Source organism: Tripterygium wilfordii, chromosome 3, assembly GCF_013401445.1.
Source record: "Tripterygium wilfordii isolate XIE 37 chromosome 3, ASM1340144v1, whole genome shotgun sequence".
In the NCBI taxonomy this organism is placed as follows: domain Eukaryota; kingdom Viridiplantae; phylum Streptophyta; class Magnoliopsida; order Celastrales; family Celastraceae; genus Tripterygium; species Tripterygium wilfordii.
In genome coordinates this window covers 9,558,384-9,579,716 of record NC_052234.1, presented here as the reverse complement: position 1 = coordinate 9,579,716, position 21,333 = coordinate 9,558,384, and the positions used below count along the sequence as shown (strand labels likewise).

General features: G+C 37.6%; 5 protein-coding genes across 5 annotated transcripts; 2 read left to right on the top strand and 3 right to left on the bottom strand.

Moving 5' to 3' along the window:
* Positions 1 to 1,827: 1,827 nt before the first annotated feature.
* On the bottom strand, positions 1,828 to 7,067 carry LOC119995210 (putative SWI/SNF-related matrix-associated actin-dependent regulator of chromatin subfamily A member 3-like 1). Its single transcript, XM_038841638.1, has 3 exons — positions 5,397 to 7,067; positions 3,905 to 4,196; positions 1,828 to 2,911 (listed from the first exon to the last, which is right to left on the bottom strand). Exons 1-3 carry the CDS (start codon positions 6,894 to 6,896, stop codon positions 2,103 to 2,105), a joined length of 2,601 nt encoding a protein of 866 aa, XP_038697566.1. The 5' UTR covers positions 6,897 to 7,067; the 3' UTR covers positions 1,828 to 2,102.
* Positions 7,068 to 9,803: 2,736 nt separating this feature from the next.
* On the bottom strand, positions 9,804 to 10,466 carry LOC119986850 (mitotic-spindle organizing protein 1A-like). Its single transcript, XM_038831547.1, has one exon. It carries the CDS (start codon positions 10,449 to 10,451, stop codon positions 10,137 to 10,139), a length of 315 nt encoding a protein of 104 aa, XP_038687475.1. The 5' UTR covers positions 10,452 to 10,466; the 3' UTR covers positions 9,804 to 10,136.
* A 446-nt stretch (positions 10,467 to 10,912) lies between these two features.
* On the bottom strand, positions 10,913 to 12,229 carry LOC119995619 (stemmadenine O-acetyltransferase-like). Its single transcript, XM_038842129.1, has one exon. It carries the CDS (start codon positions 12,227 to 12,229, stop codon positions 10,913 to 10,915), a length of 1,317 nt encoding a protein of 438 aa, XP_038698057.1.
* A 3,101-nt stretch (positions 12,230 to 15,330) lies between these two features.
* Positions 15,331 to 17,679, top strand: LOC119990432 (serine carboxypeptidase-like 45). The gene is made up of 8 exons (XM_038836342.1): positions 15,331 to 15,646; positions 15,740 to 15,841; positions 15,946 to 16,041; positions 16,132 to 16,295; positions 16,385 to 16,678; positions 16,778 to 16,902; positions 17,027 to 17,119; positions 17,213 to 17,679. The coding sequence occupies exons 1-8, from the start codon at positions 15,400 to 15,402 to the stop codon at positions 17,478 to 17,480; spliced, it is 1,389 nt and encodes a 462-aa protein (XP_038692270.1). The 5' UTR covers positions 15,331 to 15,399; the 3' UTR covers positions 17,481 to 17,679.
* A 782-nt stretch (positions 17,680 to 18,461) lies between these two features.
* Positions 18,462 to 21,292, top strand: LOC119990438 (serine carboxypeptidase-like 45). Its single transcript, XM_038836354.1, has 10 exons — positions 18,462 to 18,886; positions 18,959 to 19,060; positions 19,150 to 19,245; positions 19,402 to 19,494; positions 19,584 to 19,654; positions 19,762 to 20,043; positions 20,168 to 20,292; positions 20,392 to 20,484; positions 20,730 to 20,847; positions 20,925 to 21,292. Exons 1-10 carry the CDS (start codon positions 18,643 to 18,645, stop codon positions 21,078 to 21,080), a joined length of 1,380 nt encoding a protein of 459 aa, XP_038692282.1. The 5' UTR covers positions 18,462 to 18,642; the 3' UTR covers positions 21,081 to 21,292.
* Positions 21,293 to 21,333: the final 41 nt, after the last annotated feature.

Here is a 21,333-nt window from a genome sequence, read left to right as displayed (position 1 = left end):
CACTTAGGCTAAGGATCGAAGCTTTCTGCATCCAAGCTATCTTCCACCTTAATTTTCTGGAGGAACTAACATTGATGCCTAATCTTAGATTTTTTATTTGATGATACTTGCTCACATTGTGAATACTGACTAGGTTCAAAGGAATAACCAAATAAATCTACACTTTTGATAACTAATTCCTATAAGCAACTGTATTCAAGGGAACAAGTGCGATACAAAAAGAACAGAGCAAGAAATTTGTCTCCAGAACAGGAAGTTATTCAGGGATGTCACATTATGCAATAAAATGCATCAATACAATTCATACTAATGCAAAAAAAATAAAAATAAAAAATAAAAAAATTCATACTAATGCTAACACCAAAACTCTGAACAAATAAAAACATGATATCAATTGGATATGCATCAATAAAAGGCCACAGGTTCCTCCACATAATAATATGTGAGCAGCATAGCTTGTGCTAGAACCTAGCTGGATTGAGAAGAAAATATAGGAGGAACAGAAACTTCAAGATACCTATGCGGAAAAATTTCATTCATTTTGACACCAAGAATTTAGTTGTATTCATCAAAGTATAATCTCCTTCACCCAATGGTAAATCAATATGGCAAAGTAAATCAGCTTTAAAATAGCAAATAGCAGGAAATATCATTATAACAGGTTTTTCCATGCAGAAATCAGGTCCAAAATAGCAAATAGCGGGAACTATCATTGTAACAGGTTTTTCCATAAATGCCCAGCAAAATGATATCCCTGTTATTATAAGTAATGGTAGGCAAGATTTTTCAACATGTTTAGAAAGAGAGGAGCCAACATAGATCCTTTAGTCTCTCCACAATTACATCTCTAACTTCCCTAGTTAGAAATTCTGCATCTCTTCTTTAATTTGGCAACTTCAAGAACACACACTTCTGGACAACTATGTACATTGTATCATAACTTACATATACTTGCAGTGCAATAACTGCAGTTATGGATTTTTATTTTCATGGGGGTGTGGGCTGGGAGGAGAGTTCAGATGCTTACTTTTCAAATTAATATATTTATAAACTGTCTCCAAAGAAGCCATAATGCTAATGCTAACGCTGTATTGATGAGATTGAGCATTCTTTCAACACCTCTTTCAAACTCCATTCCAAATATGCACATTGCATTAGGGAACCATTCCATGAACAATGCAGCTTAATACTTTCTTAACTCCAAAAAGCGTAGGCATTCTTCATGTTTTTCTATGGTTCAGTCCATCATTGAAAGATTTTCTAAACTAAAAATAGTTTTGCCAACCCTGGTTAACCGTTCTTGCTGCCTTGCTGGTCAGCAAAGCAGCTTCATTTACTGGAGCCCAGAGTAATAAGATATCTTTGCTAGTGGACTCAGGCGGCTTATAATCTAGCCTCAATTTCTTGGAAGATTTTATCTTTGTTTTCTTAATTAGCACAAATAGAAGGGATAAAGAAAGGAAAACTTGGTCTTCAATTATGCATAGCAAAGTAAAAAACGGGTATTCTGATAGGAGTATCCCATTGGCCCAAGTCATAAGAGATGAAGGTAAAAAGGGTACTCTGATGGGTGTTTCAAAGTTCAAACTGATGCAAGAAAATGATGACATCATGCCAGCCATGATAATAGAAAGGTGATGCAATGCTGCAGGTACAAATTGTAACAATCTTAAAATCCTGACGGAAAAATCCATGTAACCACACAGAAAGCATCAGAGAAACTATTGCATCAAAACTTGAAACCTTTTCTTTTCATGGATATTGGAAATGCTGAATGGAAGGGGCACAAACCAGGCATATGGATAATACAAAAGCAGAAATCAAGAAGAAAAAAGGTAGTTTTTTCAAAAAGTTCAGAAATTTATGCAAACAAAAATATGCACATTGCCCCTGTTTGTATGCATGCCCAAACCAGCACAAAAAGCTCCATAAACAGGAGGATATACAAAACTTATCAAATTGTTCATAAAGGCTGGTGAAATGCTACCAAAGGAAAATCAAAAGTAAACTGATTCAAATCCCTAAGATCCAGAATTGTGCACACAGGTGTAATGTGCATGCATACACATGTACATAATGCAACAGTAGGAACTTGGTAGGACTCACAAGGACATGAGAGCACGGAGATCATCTATGGTAACTTCCCTGCGATCTTTTAGACCCTGCCTTCTGAAAGCTTCATTCGCCAATTTCTTCTTGTTCTCTTGCATTGTTAATATCCTCTCTTCAATGCTATCTCGTGCTATCAGCCTCACAATTGTCACATCATCCTTCTGACCAATCCTGTGGACACGGTCCATAGCCTGTTCTTCAACAGCTGGATTCCACCATGGCTCCAGCAAATAGACCCTAGAAGCAGCAGTAAGGTTAATACCAGCACCTGAAGCCTTAAGACTTGCAAGCAAAACAGTTGGTCCATCCTGTCCAGGAACCCCAAATTCCTTGATTACTTCAGCCCTCTTTTTGGCATTCATGGACCCATCCAAGCGTAATATCTTGAAACCAGCTGCTTTTAGCGGCTCTTCAAGTAATAACAGCATCTTCCGGAATTGTGAAAATACCACCGATTTGGTAGTTGGGCTTTTAGCCCTTGATGCTGCAAGTAATTCCAATAGGGCAGAAACTTTGGAAGACGTTACTGTCTTTGGTGAAGATACTTCTGTGTTTTCAGAGCTAACCGGTTCCGGAGGTGCCGAATAAAGGTCAGACTGTACTAAAGGACGACGACAAAGGGGGCAGCAGGGCCTGGTGCGTTGCAGTGTTTTCAGAATGCAGGGGCGGCAAAAAATGTGAGCACAACAGGTAATTACAATATCAGTTGGTGGTGAAATGCAAATAGGACAGTCAAAATCTTCACCATCCTGGAGCTGAGCGACCATCCTTTTCAGCAATTCCGGGTTATTTGAAACATCTGTCCAGAATCAGCTTAAGGGATTGTCAAAAAGTCACCAAGAAGAAATTTGGAAACAACAATATCTGAAATTCACTGGACATGAATGATGACTCTTCTCAATACAATTAGTTTGTATATATCAGACCATGCTATCAGGGTTCAGGGATGGAACACAGATAGCTTACTCCTTTCAATGAGAAATATTTTAGCAAAGGTTAAAAAGACAAGCCTTGGTACCCAGGATGTCTAGCTGAGTGATATAAAAAGAGAGTAACAGAAAATTATTCAACTTTAGTATCAATTTTCATGCTTATCAGTTAACTGAGCTGTAAAGATGACAGTCAAAGTTTTTCTCAAATGTTCATCAGATGCCATGCAAGGAACATGTAAGACAATCATTTTTGTTGTAGGAGAGACAAAGACATCGCAATTTAACTGAAGGGGATACATGACCACAAGGTCTTTTGAAATGGAAGTTGTATTGGCCAAAGGCCATCACATCTGGATTAGTAAATAATAGTAGCATCCAGTAAAATTATAAGTGATATGTGAGCCATTGGGTCTTTCATAATATGCCTTCAAACTTAAACTGATAGCAGACGCAAAGGAAGTTAAAAAATCGACACCAAATACCCAAGAAACGCCATATCAAATACAATAACATAAAACTTGTTGCAGAATAAGATACTTTGGATGTCTTGTTCACTTTGGCCAAGCACACCCAACAACACCACTCACTCCTGATTCTACCAAAAGCAAAAGGCTTTTGTTCAAGAAAAAAATAAAACCTACAAGTAGCCTCTAAAACTGCAAAGAGTGGAAAGAAACTACTGAAGGAAAACAGAGCAGTGGGAACTAATGCATATTAGAGATAGATTGAAAAAACTAACAAATGAATGTTTCTCGCGCACAAGGCTCCCACAGTAAAGGAAAAAACAGCAAAATTTACCAAAACCAAAAATGAGAAGAGTAAAAAATAGGAAGACTACTTAAATTTAAGCCTTTTCATACCTTCCATATTGCAAGAAGGGATCAGCGATATCAAATCTGGAGGGCACAATGCTCGATCAACACATATCTGGCGAAGCCGCAAAAGTATGCTAAGTATGGTTGAATAGTTGCGTAGCAGACCACCAGAGTCAAGGCAATCCCTAACAAGACTCCTGACTTGCCCTTCTATCTGATTGTAAAGATTACGTTCTTCTACAGAAAGTTCGATGTAGTGCGACTCTATAGTTTTACATGGCAATCCAACCAACGCCTTATCTTTTGTTCTCCGCAAAGAAATGGTTGCCATTAGAATCTGAAAGGTAGCATGTCATGTTTAAAATTATAATCGACAAGAAAATATTGCATAAGAATGAAATTCTCCCACACAATCACAAATGAAGGACATTTCCGATAACAAATAACAGATGAAGAAAAACAGTCCATACATTTGTCATAGGTCACAACTGAACAAAAAAAATAAAGTAACCCTGAACAAATAATTGATATTAAATATATTTTCTGTATGGGGAAAAAGAAGTTCACTAGACACAGAGACACTAGAGGCATGTCACCTTATGATGCAGATACATGATCTACATAATCTCCAGTTCTCCACATTCCACTAATTTATTCACATCTGTTATCTGCAGTTTAAATATAATTTTAACTTTCTTCTATTCTTTTAATCAAATCAACTTAGCCTTCCCTTGATTTGGAATGGAACCAATTATCCAATAAAAGCACTGATCTGTGGATGGCCATTACTGCATATAGTTTAGCATACTTTCAGCCTCAAGCAGCAGGGAATGCATCATGAATGCCAGAACTTGGACATTAATCTTTTAACCTAAAGTTCAAAAATATGTGCATCGGTTTGCAAGATTTGACAAAGTCCTCAATATGAGGTGAGGTAACACCAAGTCACACATGGCATGGTAGCGTGCTTGATTTGGTCAAACATCCCAGATAAGCAATTACATGCACACTTCATGATAGTCATCAAATTTCCTTTGCTATAGGCTAGCAACTAGGAAACACACAAAAACACAGACACCCATATGTATAATTCAAGAATAATAGAATTACTGCTTCTGTTTTCTCAAATCCAGAATTTTCCTTCAAAAAGAACAGCCAACGTAGCAAATATTCTTGATGGTGCAGATCAGCAAAAGATCAGGGAAAAAAAATGTCCGACAATTTTTGAAATCATTCTTCCTCCACCCAGGCCATTCAAGGGTCAAGTAGAATAAATCACAAAGTTCTAGTAGCAACTAATCTTCAAGGGGATGTAGTTAACAGTAACACTAATTGATACAGTCCTACTACGTCATAAACCCAATGCAGTCAATGAATCAACAAATCTCACAAACAGTAAACTACAAATTTACTATTTAGCTAGGCGAAGAGAGAAGTTCCAGGTGTAACCCATAAATTTTTGGAATAGAGACTTCAATGTCATAGCATTAAAATTATTTTGAAATGCAAGCAAAGAAAACAAATAATATTAAAGTACCTGCAGACGAGAAAGAGCTTTCCGTTTCCCCTGAGCAAGTGGACGCTGAACCAAGCTTTGCCAATAACTTTTAATGGAAAATGGTTCAAATCGCAAAAAAGCCATCAAAGAGAACAGATCAAATGAGCCATTCTGGATGGGAGTTCCAGTAACAACCCACCTCCGCTTAGAACTCAAATTAGTGACAGCTTGACTCTGTCTGGCATTTGCATTCTTAATGATATGTGCCTCATCTAAAATAATTCTCCACCACTCAATCTTCTTCACAGGAGAATCTTCCCATGATGCTTCAACAGACAGAACAGTATAAGTTGTCAACACTATATCATACTTCTCTAACTCTTGGACTTCTTTAGTTCTCTCCCCATAATAAAGATATACCTTCAACTTTCCAGGTCTGGTGTGCTCTCCTAGCTGTGTAATCCATGTTGAAAATACAGAAGGAGGACACACGACCAACGTCGAGCACTTATCCAATCTGCCCACGGATTTCTGTTTTACATTGCTATGTAAACGAGAATCGTCACTCTTACGTTTTTTATGTGAAACATTTCCCTTTCCAGCGCTCTTACCCCTCTTTCCCTTATTGACAAAAGTTTCCTCATCATCCTCACCAATCACTTCAATATTTCCTTCATTTCTCCCATATTTATCGAATGCAATTAAAGATATTAACATCAGCGTCTTCCCTAACCCCATATCGTCGGCCAGAATCCCACCGCACAAAGGCTCCGGTCGGTTAACTGTGCGATAGTTTGTTAACTCATTTACATACTGCCCATCCTTTTCCTCCCAAAAAGGTGGCAATTCATTAGAATTCTCCCTGTGAACCATCCAACCCAAACCCTCTTTCTGATGCAAGAGCAGTTCCGACTTGATGACTTCTTTTGGAGGCTCCAAAACCACCATGGCCTTCTTGCTCAGATTTTCGTCTACCAACTTGAAAACATCATCCAAATTCTTTAACTCGTTTCCACTCATCTGCTCCTTCACTACAACAGCTTCGGACAACCCCATAGCCATATCTGACTGCGTAAACAACTCGAGCCTACCAGTTGAAAGGATCAATTTCACAGCCTCAAAGTCCTCAGTTTTTGCAAATATATGAATTTGACATGGAATTTTATACTTATTGCCTCTACCAGAAGCATTGGGTACTATACCTTCAACGGAGATCGTATGATCGTCGATCAAAGGCGAAAGAACTGACGCAACAGTGCGTTCAATGTGACCAACTTGGATTGAACCGGTATTAAGGACCCTGATGGCATTCCCGTCGAAAGGATTCCAGGGTTCACGGACCAGGCCAACGATTTCTCTGCCAGAAACTACCCCGGTGTAATACTGGACGCCGACGATGTTGGCGATCACGAATCCAAGCATGTAGGATTCGGACAGTTGGGTTGCTTCTTGTTCGAACGGAGTCTCTTGCCAATCATCCAGAGACATGAAAAGAGACACCGGATCCTGCACTTCCTCCGAATCAGTCATAGCAGGCATTGAGACAATCGGAGACAAATGGGTTTCTCAAAAAGGTAGCGTTTTTCCGGTTTGATTCTGTCGGTACCGCTTTGTCTGTGTGTCTGAGAATTCTTTTGAATGGAAAAAGAAAGGCGGGTTTGGAGAGAGAAATAGGAGGAGAAGTCAGAAGAGCATGGCAGTACGGACTACGGCTTGTGGAGTGTGAGTGGGCCCTGTGGGGTAGGTAGGCAGCAACGGCGTTGGGCTTTTATAGGCCCAAAACTTGTTCCAAAGGTCGCCAAAATAGGAAATTAGGGTTTAAAAAAGGAAATAACATATATCTTTGAAATAATAGGAAATGTATTGATTGATTGATTTCTTTTTTTAGCATTTTTTGGTTTGAATGCTTCAATATTTATAAATTTATGATGGAGAAAATTAGTAGGATGCAGTTTTCTAAAAATAATAGTAGATATAAGAAATGAAAATCACGTTTTAGTTCACGATAAATGTAATGGGATGATGATTCAATTGATGTAATCCATTACTAAACAAAAAAATATGTTTGGTTTTATAGAAATAATTGTACAATGAAAGTCTTCCATGGCATTCAAAACACATATATCTAAATATAGATTATGTTGAATATCTTGAGCATTATTGAGTTTAAATCAAGTTTTCTAATTTTATTTTGAAAATTTAATTATATACCTTGTTAGGATTTGATGGCGTCGGTTATCACGTGTTAGTTCATGATAGATGTGATGTAATGAGATGACGATTCAATTGAAATAATCCGTTACCAAACGATCCAAACCAAAAAAAAAAACCCAAAATTATATTTAGAATTATAATAATTGTGTAGTGAAATTATTTAAAGGCATTCAAAAAAATATCTAAAATGTATAAATTATATTGGATGCTTATTATAATAATTACTATTATTAGCGTGAGAAGAGACTCAAATTTTGTTCTTGATTGGTTGTTTTAAATACTTGTCTGAGGCTTTGATGATAACAAGTCATTGCCATACAATGTAAGATCTCATTACATCAAACATGATCTAGAAATTACATCTTAATTTACATATATCTTTTGTGAAAGAATTTACATATTTCGCATCTTCAATTTAGGAAATCCTCTTATGTTTTTCCTATCTTATGTAAAGTTATCAACCGTGACCCCAATATTTTATGTTGTTAGTATGTGGGTTTACCCACAATCACTTGGCTATTGATAAAATCTCTTTGGGATCAAACCGTATGAATTGGGAAGATTTTACGCTTGATTATCGCTGCAAACAATACCATTGTGAACATTTATTGTTTGAGTTCGATGGGTTTATCCAATACACACCCAAAAAATAATAATCATGGGTCCTCACAAAAAACACCCATAAAGCCAATATGTTTGTGGTTTTGAAAGAATATGCTGGATTCCAACAAAACTCATAAGCTTATAATCAGGAAATAAAGAAACACAGAAAGTTATAGCACACTCATCTGCTTATCTATATGGTTAAAGATTATTCTTTTGCTTCTGTCAATTTTACACATTCTGCAAAATTATGGCAAGCGCAGTCATTTTATATGCAAAAGTAACGAGCAACGAAATTGTTTACAAGTGAAAGAAAACAAAAGAGGCAACTCTTCTTTGTCATCTAACATCTAACCCTGAAGAAGGCCATAACCCAATGAAAAATTAGATACATTGACAAGACTATAGAAGTATCTACTGGGGTTAAGCCTGGTACTGCAAATGAAATTACATGATCACTTGCTCTTCTCAAGATGTAAATCACTAGAAAAACATCAAGAACAAAGCCTAAATCCCTGATTGGGATTCATCCAAAATACAAGGCTAATCATTGTTTTCCAGAGATGCCAATCCCAGCATAGTACTACGCAGCGATAAAATACAGTTAAGAGACATTAACTGTCAAAGAACAACAAAATAATATTCACCGGTAATTTATACCTTTGTATATATGATAGATGCCGGGAAATTGTACATCTAGCCTCCACACTCCATACAAGCATTTCTACAAACACCTATCAAGAGTTTCACTGCCCATATAAACCATACAAATAACAGAATCTACCTAAAATACACAAACCACGATTGGCTTGCTGATATAGATGGAACAATAAGATTAATTTATTCATTTTTGCATGGAAAAAGCTGTTAAATTAACAGGTACAAAGAAAGATCCAACCAGTACGTCATGCTTGCAGCAATTTGATCACTCTTTCTCATGCATCAGTAATCCTCCCAACCTCCCATCTGAAGCAGAACAAAAAATTATAAAACCATGCATTTTCAATGTCATAAAAAGGAGATTCAATTCCTCTAAATGCTTTATTATTTCTCTCTAACCACATAGTCCAGGCTGCTCAGCAAGCCAATAGCATTAGCTAGTTATGAATCTCTTTCTGATTCGTCCGGATTGAGACGTAGGAGAACGCCAGCAACACTTCTAAGCCTGTTCCAGCAGTGACCCACACAATGCACAATATTCTTCCTATTATGTTCCATTAGGCTCATTGTCCTATCTGTCCAGTCACAATGAGGAAGAATAATGTCCAGTCACACCCTACATGGAACAATAAGATAAGAAATGCTTCTGGCCCTCCCATGGTTGCATATGTAAGGTCATTCATGAACGAAGCCGTGAGATAATGTTTGAAGTTTGCACACTTGAGAGGAAGCTTAAGTAACAAGAGTTCAGAGAAACTTGGTTTTATTTGTTTTCAACCAATGAAAGGAAACAAAGAATCAAAGAGTGATGCAATCGTATGCTCTGATTGCTCATACGATTGCAGTGAGGATTGAACTGCTTTCAGATGAACCCTTTCAAATTTTTTGTTTTCAATTTTGTATGCAAACTTATTTTGTTGATACCAACCTTTGGTTAGATTAGTGTTGAAACTTGAAAGACTATATTCAACAAGATCAAAAGCCAAGTATTGATAACATAATTTAAAATTTTGTTTGCACATGAGAACTCATAATAATACATCTTTAATTTTTACAGACTTGGTAACAAAACCCAACAAGGAGATGAGTTAGATACCATCTTCAAGTTGACTTCATATAAAAAAAAAACCCTTAGAATGGGCCACTGAAACTCAAACTATGAAAGTCGATTCAAACTGGGAACTTCCTATTCATTGATGGATGCAGAAATGATAACTATTGGAAAAATAGAAAAAGATAGCAACTATCAAGTATCTCTACAGAAGTTGTGCTACGAGAGCTCATAATTGCTTTAAAACCTGCTTAATTAGATGAACGCGGAGCAGAAGGCAAGGGAGACGGCGGTTGTGAGCGCAGTTCCTTGACCACCGCCGCTAGTGCCTCCGGGTTGAGCCCAAGGTCACAAAGCGCAATGAGGACCGACAGAGTGTGACGATCGAGGCCTGTCTCTAGAATATTGGACATGTGAAACGCCAGATCCAGGGATTCCCTCGCCGTCTTCGCCGCCTCTGAATCCATACCAGATCTACCGATAGAGAGTAAAGTTTCATAGCGACAATAACGAAGCAATACCAAATAAAAGAGAATAAGGCCGAACAGAAAGAAGAAGAGGCCCATCCCAATTATTTATTCGGCCCAATTAGGGAAAGGGTTAAAGGCTTGTGCAGAACCGGTGGCTGTGAAACAAATTCTTTAATGATTCCTGTTGGTGTTGTTATAAACTCAACTAACCAATCCCAAATTTTTGGGATAAAAGCTTTGACGACGACGAAGACGACAAATTTTCTGAGTTGTTGAATTTGATCACTGACCAGATCAAAATGATAGCCAAAATGGCTTAATTTTCAGTTTTCCTCATTGCAGCATGGTTTCTCTAGAATCAAGTAAACTAGTTTTACTGCAACTTATAAGAAGTAGCTTCTGAAACCCAGAAACAAAGTACTTTTCATAAGAACTAAGATATTATCATTGCTCAATCTGAATAGGTCATAGTCATACAAACAAAATTAAACAACGTAGAGAGGTAGCAACTGATAATCATGTTTAAGCAAGCAAGTACCAATGCTTGAGGAGTTGACTCACAAGCGGCTTGAATTACAAAACACACTAGGATTCAAAGAAGCATATGCAAGGATCTCCTCGTCGCGTTCGAATCTAGCCATCTCTTGTTCCTCCAAGGTCACCCAAGCTTCAACTCCATCACCACATTTTGTATCCAACAAGACAATTTTGTTTCTAGCATTGTTTGGACTAGTAACCCAGAGGGGTTTTCCCCATCCAAAATCTACTCCATAAAATGAAATCTTACACAAGCTTGAGCACACATAAGTATTTACTGAGTTCTCCAGAATTTTTCTCTTTTCCTTGAGAGACTTGCACATTGCTTCATATAGCTCATCACCCTGAAATTTATTCACATCTTCATTATAGAAGTTCAATAAACTTCTACTTATATTGCCAACCATCTTGTTCAGTTCCATCTCATCTTCCTCAAACACTACTGGAATCGACCAAATGATGTTCCCCATCCTGTTTCCAGGCAATGGAGGTACCAATTTGCTGCGAAAATTCACGAAATGAAACAACACAGACCGCCCAAAAGGTTTGCCTGATAACAATCTAGAAGCTCTAGACACAGCAATGGCTCTTCTAACTATGAGTGCCAATACTACTTCCACTTTCGATGGACGATGTTGGCTTGTTGCACCCTTGAGACTGGCTATTTTTGAGGCACAGAACACAGGCCTCCTTGTTGATTGCTTCTCTGAAGGCATTTCTATGTTCCAATTAGGGAACTCTCTCCGCGACAGACAAGACCCTTCAATGAATTCTGGGAGCACAAATTTGCTACGATCATTGCGATTCACAGCCGTCCAACTTTGCATAAATGTGCCCATTGAAGTTGCATCAGCAATCTTATGCGAAGGGAACACAGCAATAGACATTCCTCCACAACTAAATAGAGTAACTTGAACAAGTAACAAACTATTTGGAAACTTAGCCTTCTTAGAATCTGTGATGGGAGTGAGATGATTCAGTAGCTCATGATCAGGTTTACCAAGGAAGTCTTTAAGCTTGCAACCAATTTGAGCTTCAATAAAGCAAGCTCCTTCATCATTGCAATCAATAAAGATGTCATCTTTAAGGGATCCAGCTAGTGGGTAAAACTGAACTAGGGTTTTGGAAAGAGATCTCTGTAGATGTTGAGATTTCTTTGAAAATTCTGAAAAAATGTTATCACTATTTCTTGAAGGGCCGTAGAATAAGACTGCACCACCATAGACCGGAGGGACTCTCTGGTCCAAAAGAGAGAGCTTGAAGGTCTTGTGACGGTGATGATGATGAGTTGTATAGGATGGTTTAATTGCTTTAATAGAGATGATCTCAACCTCCATGTCCGACAACTTGGATTACAATCTACAGAACAAAACAATTTCCAAACTTGGACCAAATTAAGAAGAGAAAATTTGAGACCAAACCTGTTTGTTCATCTGGGTAACTTTCCCCTGACGAAGAAGAAGCTTTCGTGGGGTGTTTTTTTTCTCTGTTTTTTTATTCAGGTGCCGGTACTCTGACGCTAATGTGGGGTTTTTTGTTTTATTCAGCCGCCACTGCCAGCACTCTTAACGAATCAAATGTATAGCATAGAATAACGAATCTAATAAAAGTGTATTCCCTTAAAGAGTGTTTGGATTGAAGGATTTGAGGGGAATGGATGAGGATGAATAGAGAGTTTTCTTTTAATTATCTTATTTGTATAATTTTTAAAAATTATGTGGAGGGATTTAAGGAGATTTGGGAAGAGATTTCATTAAATTTTAGTCATTTCCATTCTCTTCTCTTCTATTCCCCTCCCTTTCCCTTCTATTCCCTTCCCTCAAATCCCTCAATCCAAACACACTCTTAATTTCATATTCATCTCTTAATATAATAGAATAATCGTCATACTTTTCTAACTCCAACACCTTCCATATATGGAAGGAATACTACAAATTAATAAAACCTACATTGTATTACCAAATCATGGTGATACATTAACCATTGGCTGCATAGTTGCCCCTGCTGCATTTCTCATCACAAAGACTCCTCTGGGCACTGGCTCTCTGGATGAGTTTGACAATAATCTGCGCAATTTTCATGTAATCATGTTCTTTTTTCAGTAGTCCAAATGAGTGGTTTTAAAATTGAGAGTTTGCCAGGGCAACCAAATGTCACATTTCAACAAAAACAAGAGGTCAACGCCTATTAAGCTAAATGGAGTTATATACAGAAAATTAAATTGTATAACTACAATTTTCATGTTTAAAGTGCATTTTATGGATATTTAAGTATGTGTTGAGGGTCCTTTTAAGTTATAAGTATATGTTCTGTTGTAGCGTAAGTCACAAGCAAATCTGTATTTACGTATTAATGGACGGCAGTTGTGACTTGTGAGGATCCATTTGGGAGATCTAACTTACATTGCCAGTGTTGATTAGTTTATCAAGAAAACAAGAGAAGGGCACCAAAATTCAATCTGAAATCAGCTTTCACATTCCAACAATATGCAGGACAGATCAATGGGTGCATTTGCAAAAACAGAGCACTCTGTTTCTACTTTGTTTTGAGATTATTAACATCACATATAGTGTTTATCTTATTAGAACTCTCCTTGCAAATATACTTGATCTATGACTGGACATCAAAAACTGCCTCATCTCATGCATATAACAACAACAAGATCGCTCGCTAATTGTAAAGAAGATTTTAGAAAAAAATCACTGATTTATGCTGGTCATAATTTTCCATAAGAAGTAATTGGTCTACCCACTTTGATCAAACATGCTTAATTAGTGACTAGAAATCCAAAACTGTCTCATTTTAGGCGTAAATGTGGTGATTTGAACCCACATTCACACCATGTCAGTGATCATACCAATATTGAACTGTAAATTGGTACATAGCTCTTCTAGAAAGGCATCCACTGGTTACAAAATGTCAAAAACAAGAGCTAAATATTTATTGTACATATATATGATATCAGATATAGCTACGGTTTGATGACAAGGCCAGGGCTTTTAAATGAGCAAACGGAAGAAGCTCTTGATCACTTTGGAATCTAGCCATCTCCTGTTCATCCAAGGTAACTGAAGCTTCTATGCCATCCACCCCACTAGTATCAGTCAAGAGTCGAGACAACTTGGTTCTTGGCATTGCTTGGACTAATAACCCACATGGGCGACCCCAACCAAATTCATAAGGTGACCCTTCCCATTGAGTGAAGAGAATCACAGATTACTTGATCCAGTTCACCCCTGAATTCATAAGGTGACCCTACCCACTAGGTTTGTGTTGAAAAAAAGAGAAAAGAAGAAGAAAAGTTAGCAACATATTTCAGTCATTACGAAAATTTATATACGCAGGCAGAATCACCTATCATCCCAAGACAAGCAGGTTATGCCAGTGCTGAGCAAAGATACACAAAAATAGGCATTTTTATCACCTAACTATTTCTCCATTAAAGTCTTATTAAAATATGCTTAATTATGATAGAACCCCTGTCAAACCTTAACCTAACACAAGGTTGATAATGGCGGTGGAAGGAGGAAATGAAAACACAGAGAGCAAAAAGGAAGACGAAGTAACTGTTCAATTCTTATTTCACAAATCTACCTCTTCCAGAACAAGCTCAATTCTAATATAGTAGTAGTCTATTGACTGCTGCCAACTAAGCTGCACCTGCAAGACATGTCCTAATTCTGTTTAAAACTAACAACCAAGTAGACAACACTTAAACCACCCTTATCAAACTACAGAATTTACTAACAAGAACCAAGGTTCATATCAAATTAGAAGATGAAGACGGAGCAGGAGGGAGTTCCTTGACCACGGCGGCTAGTGCCTCCGGGTTGAGCCCAAGGTCGCATAGTGCAATGATGACCTGTATCTAGAATATTCGACATGTTAAACGCCAGATCCAGTGAGTCCCTAGCTGTCTTCGCCGCCTCTGAATCCATTTCCGATCTTCCGATACAGTGAAGCAAAGTTTCACAGCAATAGGCCTGATAAACGAGGCCCGATTAATCTTGCTCAACCTACAAACCCAGTAAGAAACTCTTCTAAGCCCAATATTTAAGCCCATATGTCAAACACAAGATTAAAGTCCACAATAAAACTACCATTCATAATCCCTAAATTCCATTTTAAAATCCCTAATTTGCTTTGTCTCGGGCAGTTTGATTGGCATGGTCTCTTTAATCCTGTTTTCTCTTTCTCCAGCGGTATCTGATGTAAAGTTTGGATGAGTAGCCCAAGTTTGACAAGTAAACTGTGGAATTCTGCTGCTTTTCTTTGACAAATTTTCTCATATATTTTATTTCTTGGATTGTAAAAATCAATTATTTCCACAAGTCTGTTTCCAGGAAACATCAATCAAGTCTCACCACATATGAGCTTGCATCTGGTGATGCTAAATTGCTAACTTGCCATTCAATTTCAATAGAAATATAGGTACCCTGTCCTCTTTCATTTACTTGCCTTTTCAATCTCCCTACCTTTCGAATGCACACATAAACAACGTGCAGTGATGCAGATTCCTAAATGCGTGATTGCACTGATAATCTACTCATTTTCCATTCACTCATGCTTTGTTTCGGGGGACCCAACAGAGGATTTCAAGATTGAGAGGTTGCCAGGGCAACCCTATTTCAAGTTTCAACAGTATGCAGGCCATGTCTATGTGGATAATGCAAAAACGAGGTCTCTTTTCTTCTACTTTGTTGAAGCAGAAACTCAGCCCGAATCAAGGCCACTTGTTCTTTGGCTTAATGGAGGTGAACTTTATATAATTTATTAGGGTTTTTGCAAGGTTGTGTAAATCAATGCTATGTGGGGGTTTTGAAGTATCTATTGTTTTCCTGTTCAAGGTCCTGGTTGTTCAGCTGTTGGTTATGGAGTATTTATGGAGAATGGCCCTTTTAGGCCAAAGGGAGATATTCTGATCAAGAATGAGTATAGCTGGAATAAAGGTTCCACACTTTCTCTTCCCGAACAAACAGCCATTTTTATTTGTCCTGTTTCTTTGTATCAATGAAGTCAATCAATCGTGTGGTGTAATTTGTTTGATTTGCAGTGGCAAATGTGTTGTACCTGGAGGCACCAGCTGGAGTTGGTTTTTCTTATTCAACCAACAAGTCTTACAACACCTTGGTGAATGATGACATGACTGGTTAGTAATAGTATACATGCATTATACACATTGATTTTAGCTATATCTTTTTGATATAAAACTGTTGTTGGGTCGTACTTTTTTATGAAGCCCAAGACTCTCTGGAATTCTTGAACCGTTGGTTTACCATATTCAACAAGTACAAGGAACATGATTTCTACATTGGTGGAGTGAGCTATGGAGGTCACTTTGTCACACAACTTGCGAACCTTGTTGTTGAGAAGAAACCTTCTTATAAACTGAAGGGGATAGCTGTGAGTTTTTTTCTTTTCTTTTCTTCCTTTACTTAAATTTTCAAAATGAGATTCATTGAGCTTATGAGAACAATTACCATTGGATTCAGCTCGGTAATCCTCTTCTGGAATTCAATACTGACTTCAATGCGCGGGATGAGTTCTACTGGTCTCATGGATTGATTTCAGACGATGTTTACCATCTTCGCCAGACTGTTTGTAACAGTTCTAAGAACGTCAGGGAGTCACTGATTATAGGCAATATTTCTAATGCATGTAATACTACTAACATCCTTTCTCTCGAACAAGTTGGTGCTTCTACTAATCTATATGATGTCACTGGTGATATTTGTTTATCATCTGGTACATCACAGTCGCAGACAGACAATTCTATAATTCCTCAGGCAAGGCCAATACTATTTGTCAACAACTTACGTTATGTTTTGTGCACTGATTTTAAGTTTCTCTTATACCCGAAACTCATGTTTATCTCTTGCTTATAGAAATTTGGAACATATATAGACGTCTGTGCTGGCCAGACTACAACCAAGTACTTGAACAGGGAAGATGTGAAGAAAGCTCTTCATGCAAAACTTGTTGGAGTCAACCATTGGGAACCATGCAGCAGGTAATGATTGTTTCTTTTCATTGGAGTCCTCAAAAAACATTCAACTGACGTTTCATTTTCTTTTAAAATGCATGGTCATCTTCAGTCCTGACTCTTTTATGTTGTTTTATGCTTTTGTTTCCAGCGTTTTGCGATATGATTACAGAGACTTAGAGATGCCAATGCGTGGTATCTTGGGTTCCTTGATTACGTCTGGCCATAGGGTCCTTGTTTACAGGTAACATTACATATATCTTCTATATAATTTGATCATTTTGAGTGGGAAAATGATGGTGTCAGTGATATAATCTTGAAATACATATGATGGCAGTGGAGATCAAGATGCAATGATGCCATACTTTGGCACTCGAACTCTGCTAAATGAAATAGCAAAGGAATTAAAACTGAATGTAACTACTCCTTATCAAACTTGGTTTGAGGGAAGACAAGTCGCTGGATGGGCTCAATCTTATGCTGATGGTAAACTAACCTTTGCTACTATCAGAGGAGGAAATCACCAAGCTCCCTATAATCAACCAGCAAGATCTTTTACACTGTTTGAGGCATACCTTGCCGGGAGACCACCACCGACACAGTGACTGATGAATGTATGTTTATTACAATAAATATTATGTGATTGAGTCAGTCCTACTTTTTAAAAGTATTCTGTATGTATTGGAGAATGTAAAAGCATTTGCCATTCCAAATAATTATAGGTTACGTTGTATATGTAAAAATAAAAGTGTGTAACGTGGTTGTGGTCGTATATGAGTGAATAAAAGAGTAAAGCTTTTAACATCTTAGTCTTGAACAATCATTTTGATTGTATTTCTTCTAACTATTGCAGGTGAACTCTGATTACAACTCAATTCTGTCAAGACTTGTAATCCCACATCACTTGGTATTCTCCAAGCGATGATGTGGTTTATAAGAAAAACCAGGCATCTCTCATACAACAAGGCCTTTTCTGGGACTAAGTGTCATAAGTGACTGCTTAGAAGAACAAACTCGTACTAGTTCGATGTATCCACAGTGAAACCCCAAACCGATCAATGCTGTATGATGAAGTGGTGAGTGCTATTTCTGATGACCATGAGTTCATAGCACCATTTTAAGATCTAGACTGTGAGAAACTATTAAAAAGAAAATCCAAATTCATTCTATATTCATCATAGCACCATTTTAAGATCTAGACTGTGAGAAACTATTAAAAAGAAAATCCAAATTCATTCTATATTCATCATCTCTATAATCTGTGACCCACACATCACATGCAGGCAGAGGAATGGACAAAGAGTCATTTTCAGTTCTACAGTTCTGCACTATCTGTAGGACCGAACGCGTTTGGTGACTGTAGAAATTCTTGGATTTGCTTAGTGATTGACAGGCAGTCAAAAATGGTTGTGGCTTAAGATGATTGATGAGATTGATATTCATATGATTCTTAAGACGGCTTTGATCTGTGGTTCCTTGATAGAGAGATGCAATGTGAACAGAATCACAAAAAATGGAAGATCATTCAAGATAAGAAATGACCACTTCTGCAGTGTTATACATAATATATTAAGGCGTATGTTTCGCCCTATTTGTCTCTGTTTGCGTGTTTGGTGCTTAGTTTGTCCACTGCTGCAGTGTTATACATAATATTTTTATTTAATAAAGAAAGGGATTTCTTTATGTTAGTCAATAGTCAAGCATATGGATCGATAAAGGAGAATCATATTCAACCTAATCTCTCTCACTCTCGCTCGTACGCAGACAATGAAGTATGAGCAATGGATTCTCACAGCAGCAATCCTTCTTCAGATGTTTCTTACAAGTACAACAGAATCTCTCTCAGAAGCTAATAAAATCCTCAAATTGCCAGGGCAACCACAGGTCAGCTTCCAGCAATATGCAGGATATGTAACCATTGATGAGAAGCAACAAAGAGCACTTTTCTACTACTTTGTTGAGGCAGAAACAGATCCAGCTTCAAAGCCACTTGTTCTTTGGTTAAATGGAGGTATGTACACTTTAACTGTTATAGAATTTGAATCTTCCATAAAAAAATTGATGGCCTTTGTGGGATTTGTAGGGCCTGGTTGTTCATCTATTGGAGCTGGAGCATTTGTTGAGCATGGTCCTTTTAAACCCAGTAAAGGCGTGCTATTAAAAAATGATTATAGTTGGAATAAAGGTAATTCCATGCTTCTTCCTTCATGCTTGTGCAAATGGCAATTTACTTAATGAAAATGTGTGTTAACATATTCTTCTTCTTTTTGGCAGTAGCAAATATGTTATATCTGGAATCACCTGCAGGAGTTGGGTACTCCTACTCTGCCAATAAATCTTTCTACAACTCCGTAAACGATGATATTACAGGTTTTTTGCTACTCATCCTAGAAATAGTTGAATAAGTAGTTAAAATGCATTGATCTATAGTGGTACTTGTAGGTTGGTTAATTTTCATATGGGTATTTTCACAATGTTGGGAGAGCTTTTGTATTAAAAACTAAATTCTGAGAAGGTATTTCATAGCTAGAGACAATCTTGAATTCCTCAACCGGTGGTTTACGAAGTTCCCGGAGTATAAGGGTAGAGATTTCTTCATCACTGGTGAAAGCTATGGAGGTAACTTGCAAGTTAATATGCAAACTTTCTGTTTTTGAACACTGAGAGAAGAGTGGATAAAACACCCTGAAAACACTTCTTCTTCTCAGGTCATTATGTTCCACAGCTTGCAGAACTGATAATCCAATCCAAACTGAAGTTCAACCTGAAGGGTATTGCTGTGAGTAAACCAATATTTCCTTTTTTCTTCCTTATAAGTCACGTGGTTATATTCCTCATTTTGGGAGGGAGGAATCAAACACAGTAAGGTGCTCTCTGTGTCTGCAGATAGGGAATCCACTTCTGGAATTCAATACTGACTTCAATTCGGTAGCAGAGTTCTGGTGGTCACACGGGTTGATATCAGATTCATCATATGAAATGTTCAATACGGTTTGTAACTACTCACAAATTAGAAGACAGCATCAAAGTGGAACTTTGACTCCTGGTTGCTCTGACGTAAATAGACAAGTTTCAAGAGAAATTAGTAAATTTGTCGATGCTTATGATGTGACCCTGGATGTCTGTTTGCCTTCTATTGCATCACAATCTCATAGGTTGAATAAAGGAGTGAGTTCAATCCTTTCTTTTTAAGCAATTTCCATTCACTTTTATTTTCTCTGAAACACAGATTTCTCTTTTTCTCTATTGACTTTGATTTGCCACTGACTGTTTTAATCCATGTTCTGCACAGTTATATATGGGGAAAATAGATGTATGTGTAGAAGATGAGACAACTACATACTTAAACCAGAAAGATGTGCTGGAAGCTCTGCATGCTAGGCTTGTTGGAGTTCCTCAATGGACGGTTTGTAGCGAGTAATGATCTTAAACTCAATCCCATAATAATTTGCTGTAATTTGCTTTCTTCTAATTCTTAACATTTCATGTTCGTGGGGGTTGTCTTTTACTCTGTAGTGTGCTGAAATATGAGATGCAAAATCTAGAAGTGCCTACCCTTTCTGTGCTGGGTGTTCTTATCAAATCTGGCATCCGAATCTTGGTTTACAGGTAATGAAATGGAGCAACTACTCCCTTCCTCGTTCACCATTGCCTTTACTGAAGCCAACTCTACCAGTAATATAAACACTTCTATGGTGATAACATGTCATATATTCTCCATACAAAAACCTTTTGCACACCACTTGGAGAATGACAGTTTTAAGTGAACTGAAAATTCTTTTGGCTAAACAGATGGGCTGCTTAAGACTTGCATCTAATTGGTTTCTGTTCTATTTAACTTCAAAATTCTGCAGCGGAGATCAAGACTCAGTTATCCCTCTGACTGGAACACGAGGCCTAGTCAATGGATTGGCGAAGCAGTTGGGACTAAACACTACTGTGCCTTATAGGGTCTGGTTTGAAGGAAGACAGGTTAGTTGGTGAATGAACATAAGTCATGAACTCAGGCTAAAATATCCAGTATACGTATTTTTGTGGTTTCTCTGCAGGTTGGTGGATGGACACAAATCTATGGGGACATCTTATCCTATGCAACAATTAGAGGAGCATCTCATGAAGCTCCGTTTTCACAACCAGAAAGATCGCTCGTTCTATTCAATGCATTTGTAGGAGGAAAGCCACTACCTGACCAAACCCAAACCTGATTAACTTGACAAATTTTTTCTTCCCCTTTTATTGCCAATTCTCTCTCTTTCACATGACAAGAGAGTGGGCATATGGTGGGTGATTGAATTTGCAAATACCTAGGGACTTTTATCGAACACCTGGTCTGCTAATAAGTAACACCAAATGGGCAATTGTGTGGTCTGATTCTTACATATATGCAAAATTCAGTCTCTTGACTTTCCTTCGATCACCAGTATCCTGTTTTCCCTGTAACTGTGGAGTTTGCAACAA

Coding starts and splice junctions, on each gene's coding strand:
- LOC119986850 (XM_038831547.1), bottom strand. CDS start 10,451: ATGGGCCTCTTCTTCTTTCTGTTCGGCCTTATTCTCTTTTATTTGGTA.
- LOC119990438 (XM_038836354.1), top strand. CDS start 18,643: ATGAAGTATGAGCAATGGATTCTCACAGCAGCAATCCTTCTTCAGATG. Junction 19,246..19,401: donor CGTAAACGATGATATTACAG/GTTTTTTGCTAC, acceptor GGTATTTCATAG/CTAGAGACAATCTTGAATTC. Junction 20,044..20,167: donor CTCATAGGTTGAATAAAGGA/GTGAGTTCAATC, acceptor TGTTCTGCACAG/TTATATATGGGGAAAATAGA.
- LOC119995619 (XM_038842129.1), bottom strand. CDS start 12,229: ATGGAGGTTGAGATCATCTCTATTAAAGCAATTAAACCATCCTATACA.
- LOC119995210 (XM_038841638.1), bottom strand. CDS start 6,896: ATGCCTGCTATGACTGATTCGGAGGAAGTGCAGGATCCGGTGTCTCTT. Junction 4,197..5,396: donor AAGCTCTTTCTCGTCTGCAG/GTACTTTAATAT, acceptor GCTACCTTTCAG/ATTCTAATGGCAACCATTTC. Junction 2,912..3,904: donor CCCTTCTTGCAATATGGAAG/GTATGAAAAGGC, acceptor GATTCTGGACAG/ATGTTTCAAATAACCCGGAA.
- LOC119990432 (XM_038836342.1), top strand. CDS start 15,400: ATGCAGATTCCTAAATGCGTGATTGCACTGATAATCTACTCATTTTCC. Junction 15,647..15,739: donor TGTTCTTTGGCTTAATGGAG/GTGAACTTTATA, acceptor TTCCTGTTCAAG/GTCCTGGTTGTTCAGCTGTT. Junction 16,679..16,777: donor ACAATTCTATAATTCCTCAG/GCAAGGCCAATA, acceptor TCTTGCTTATAG/AAATTTGGAACATATATAGA.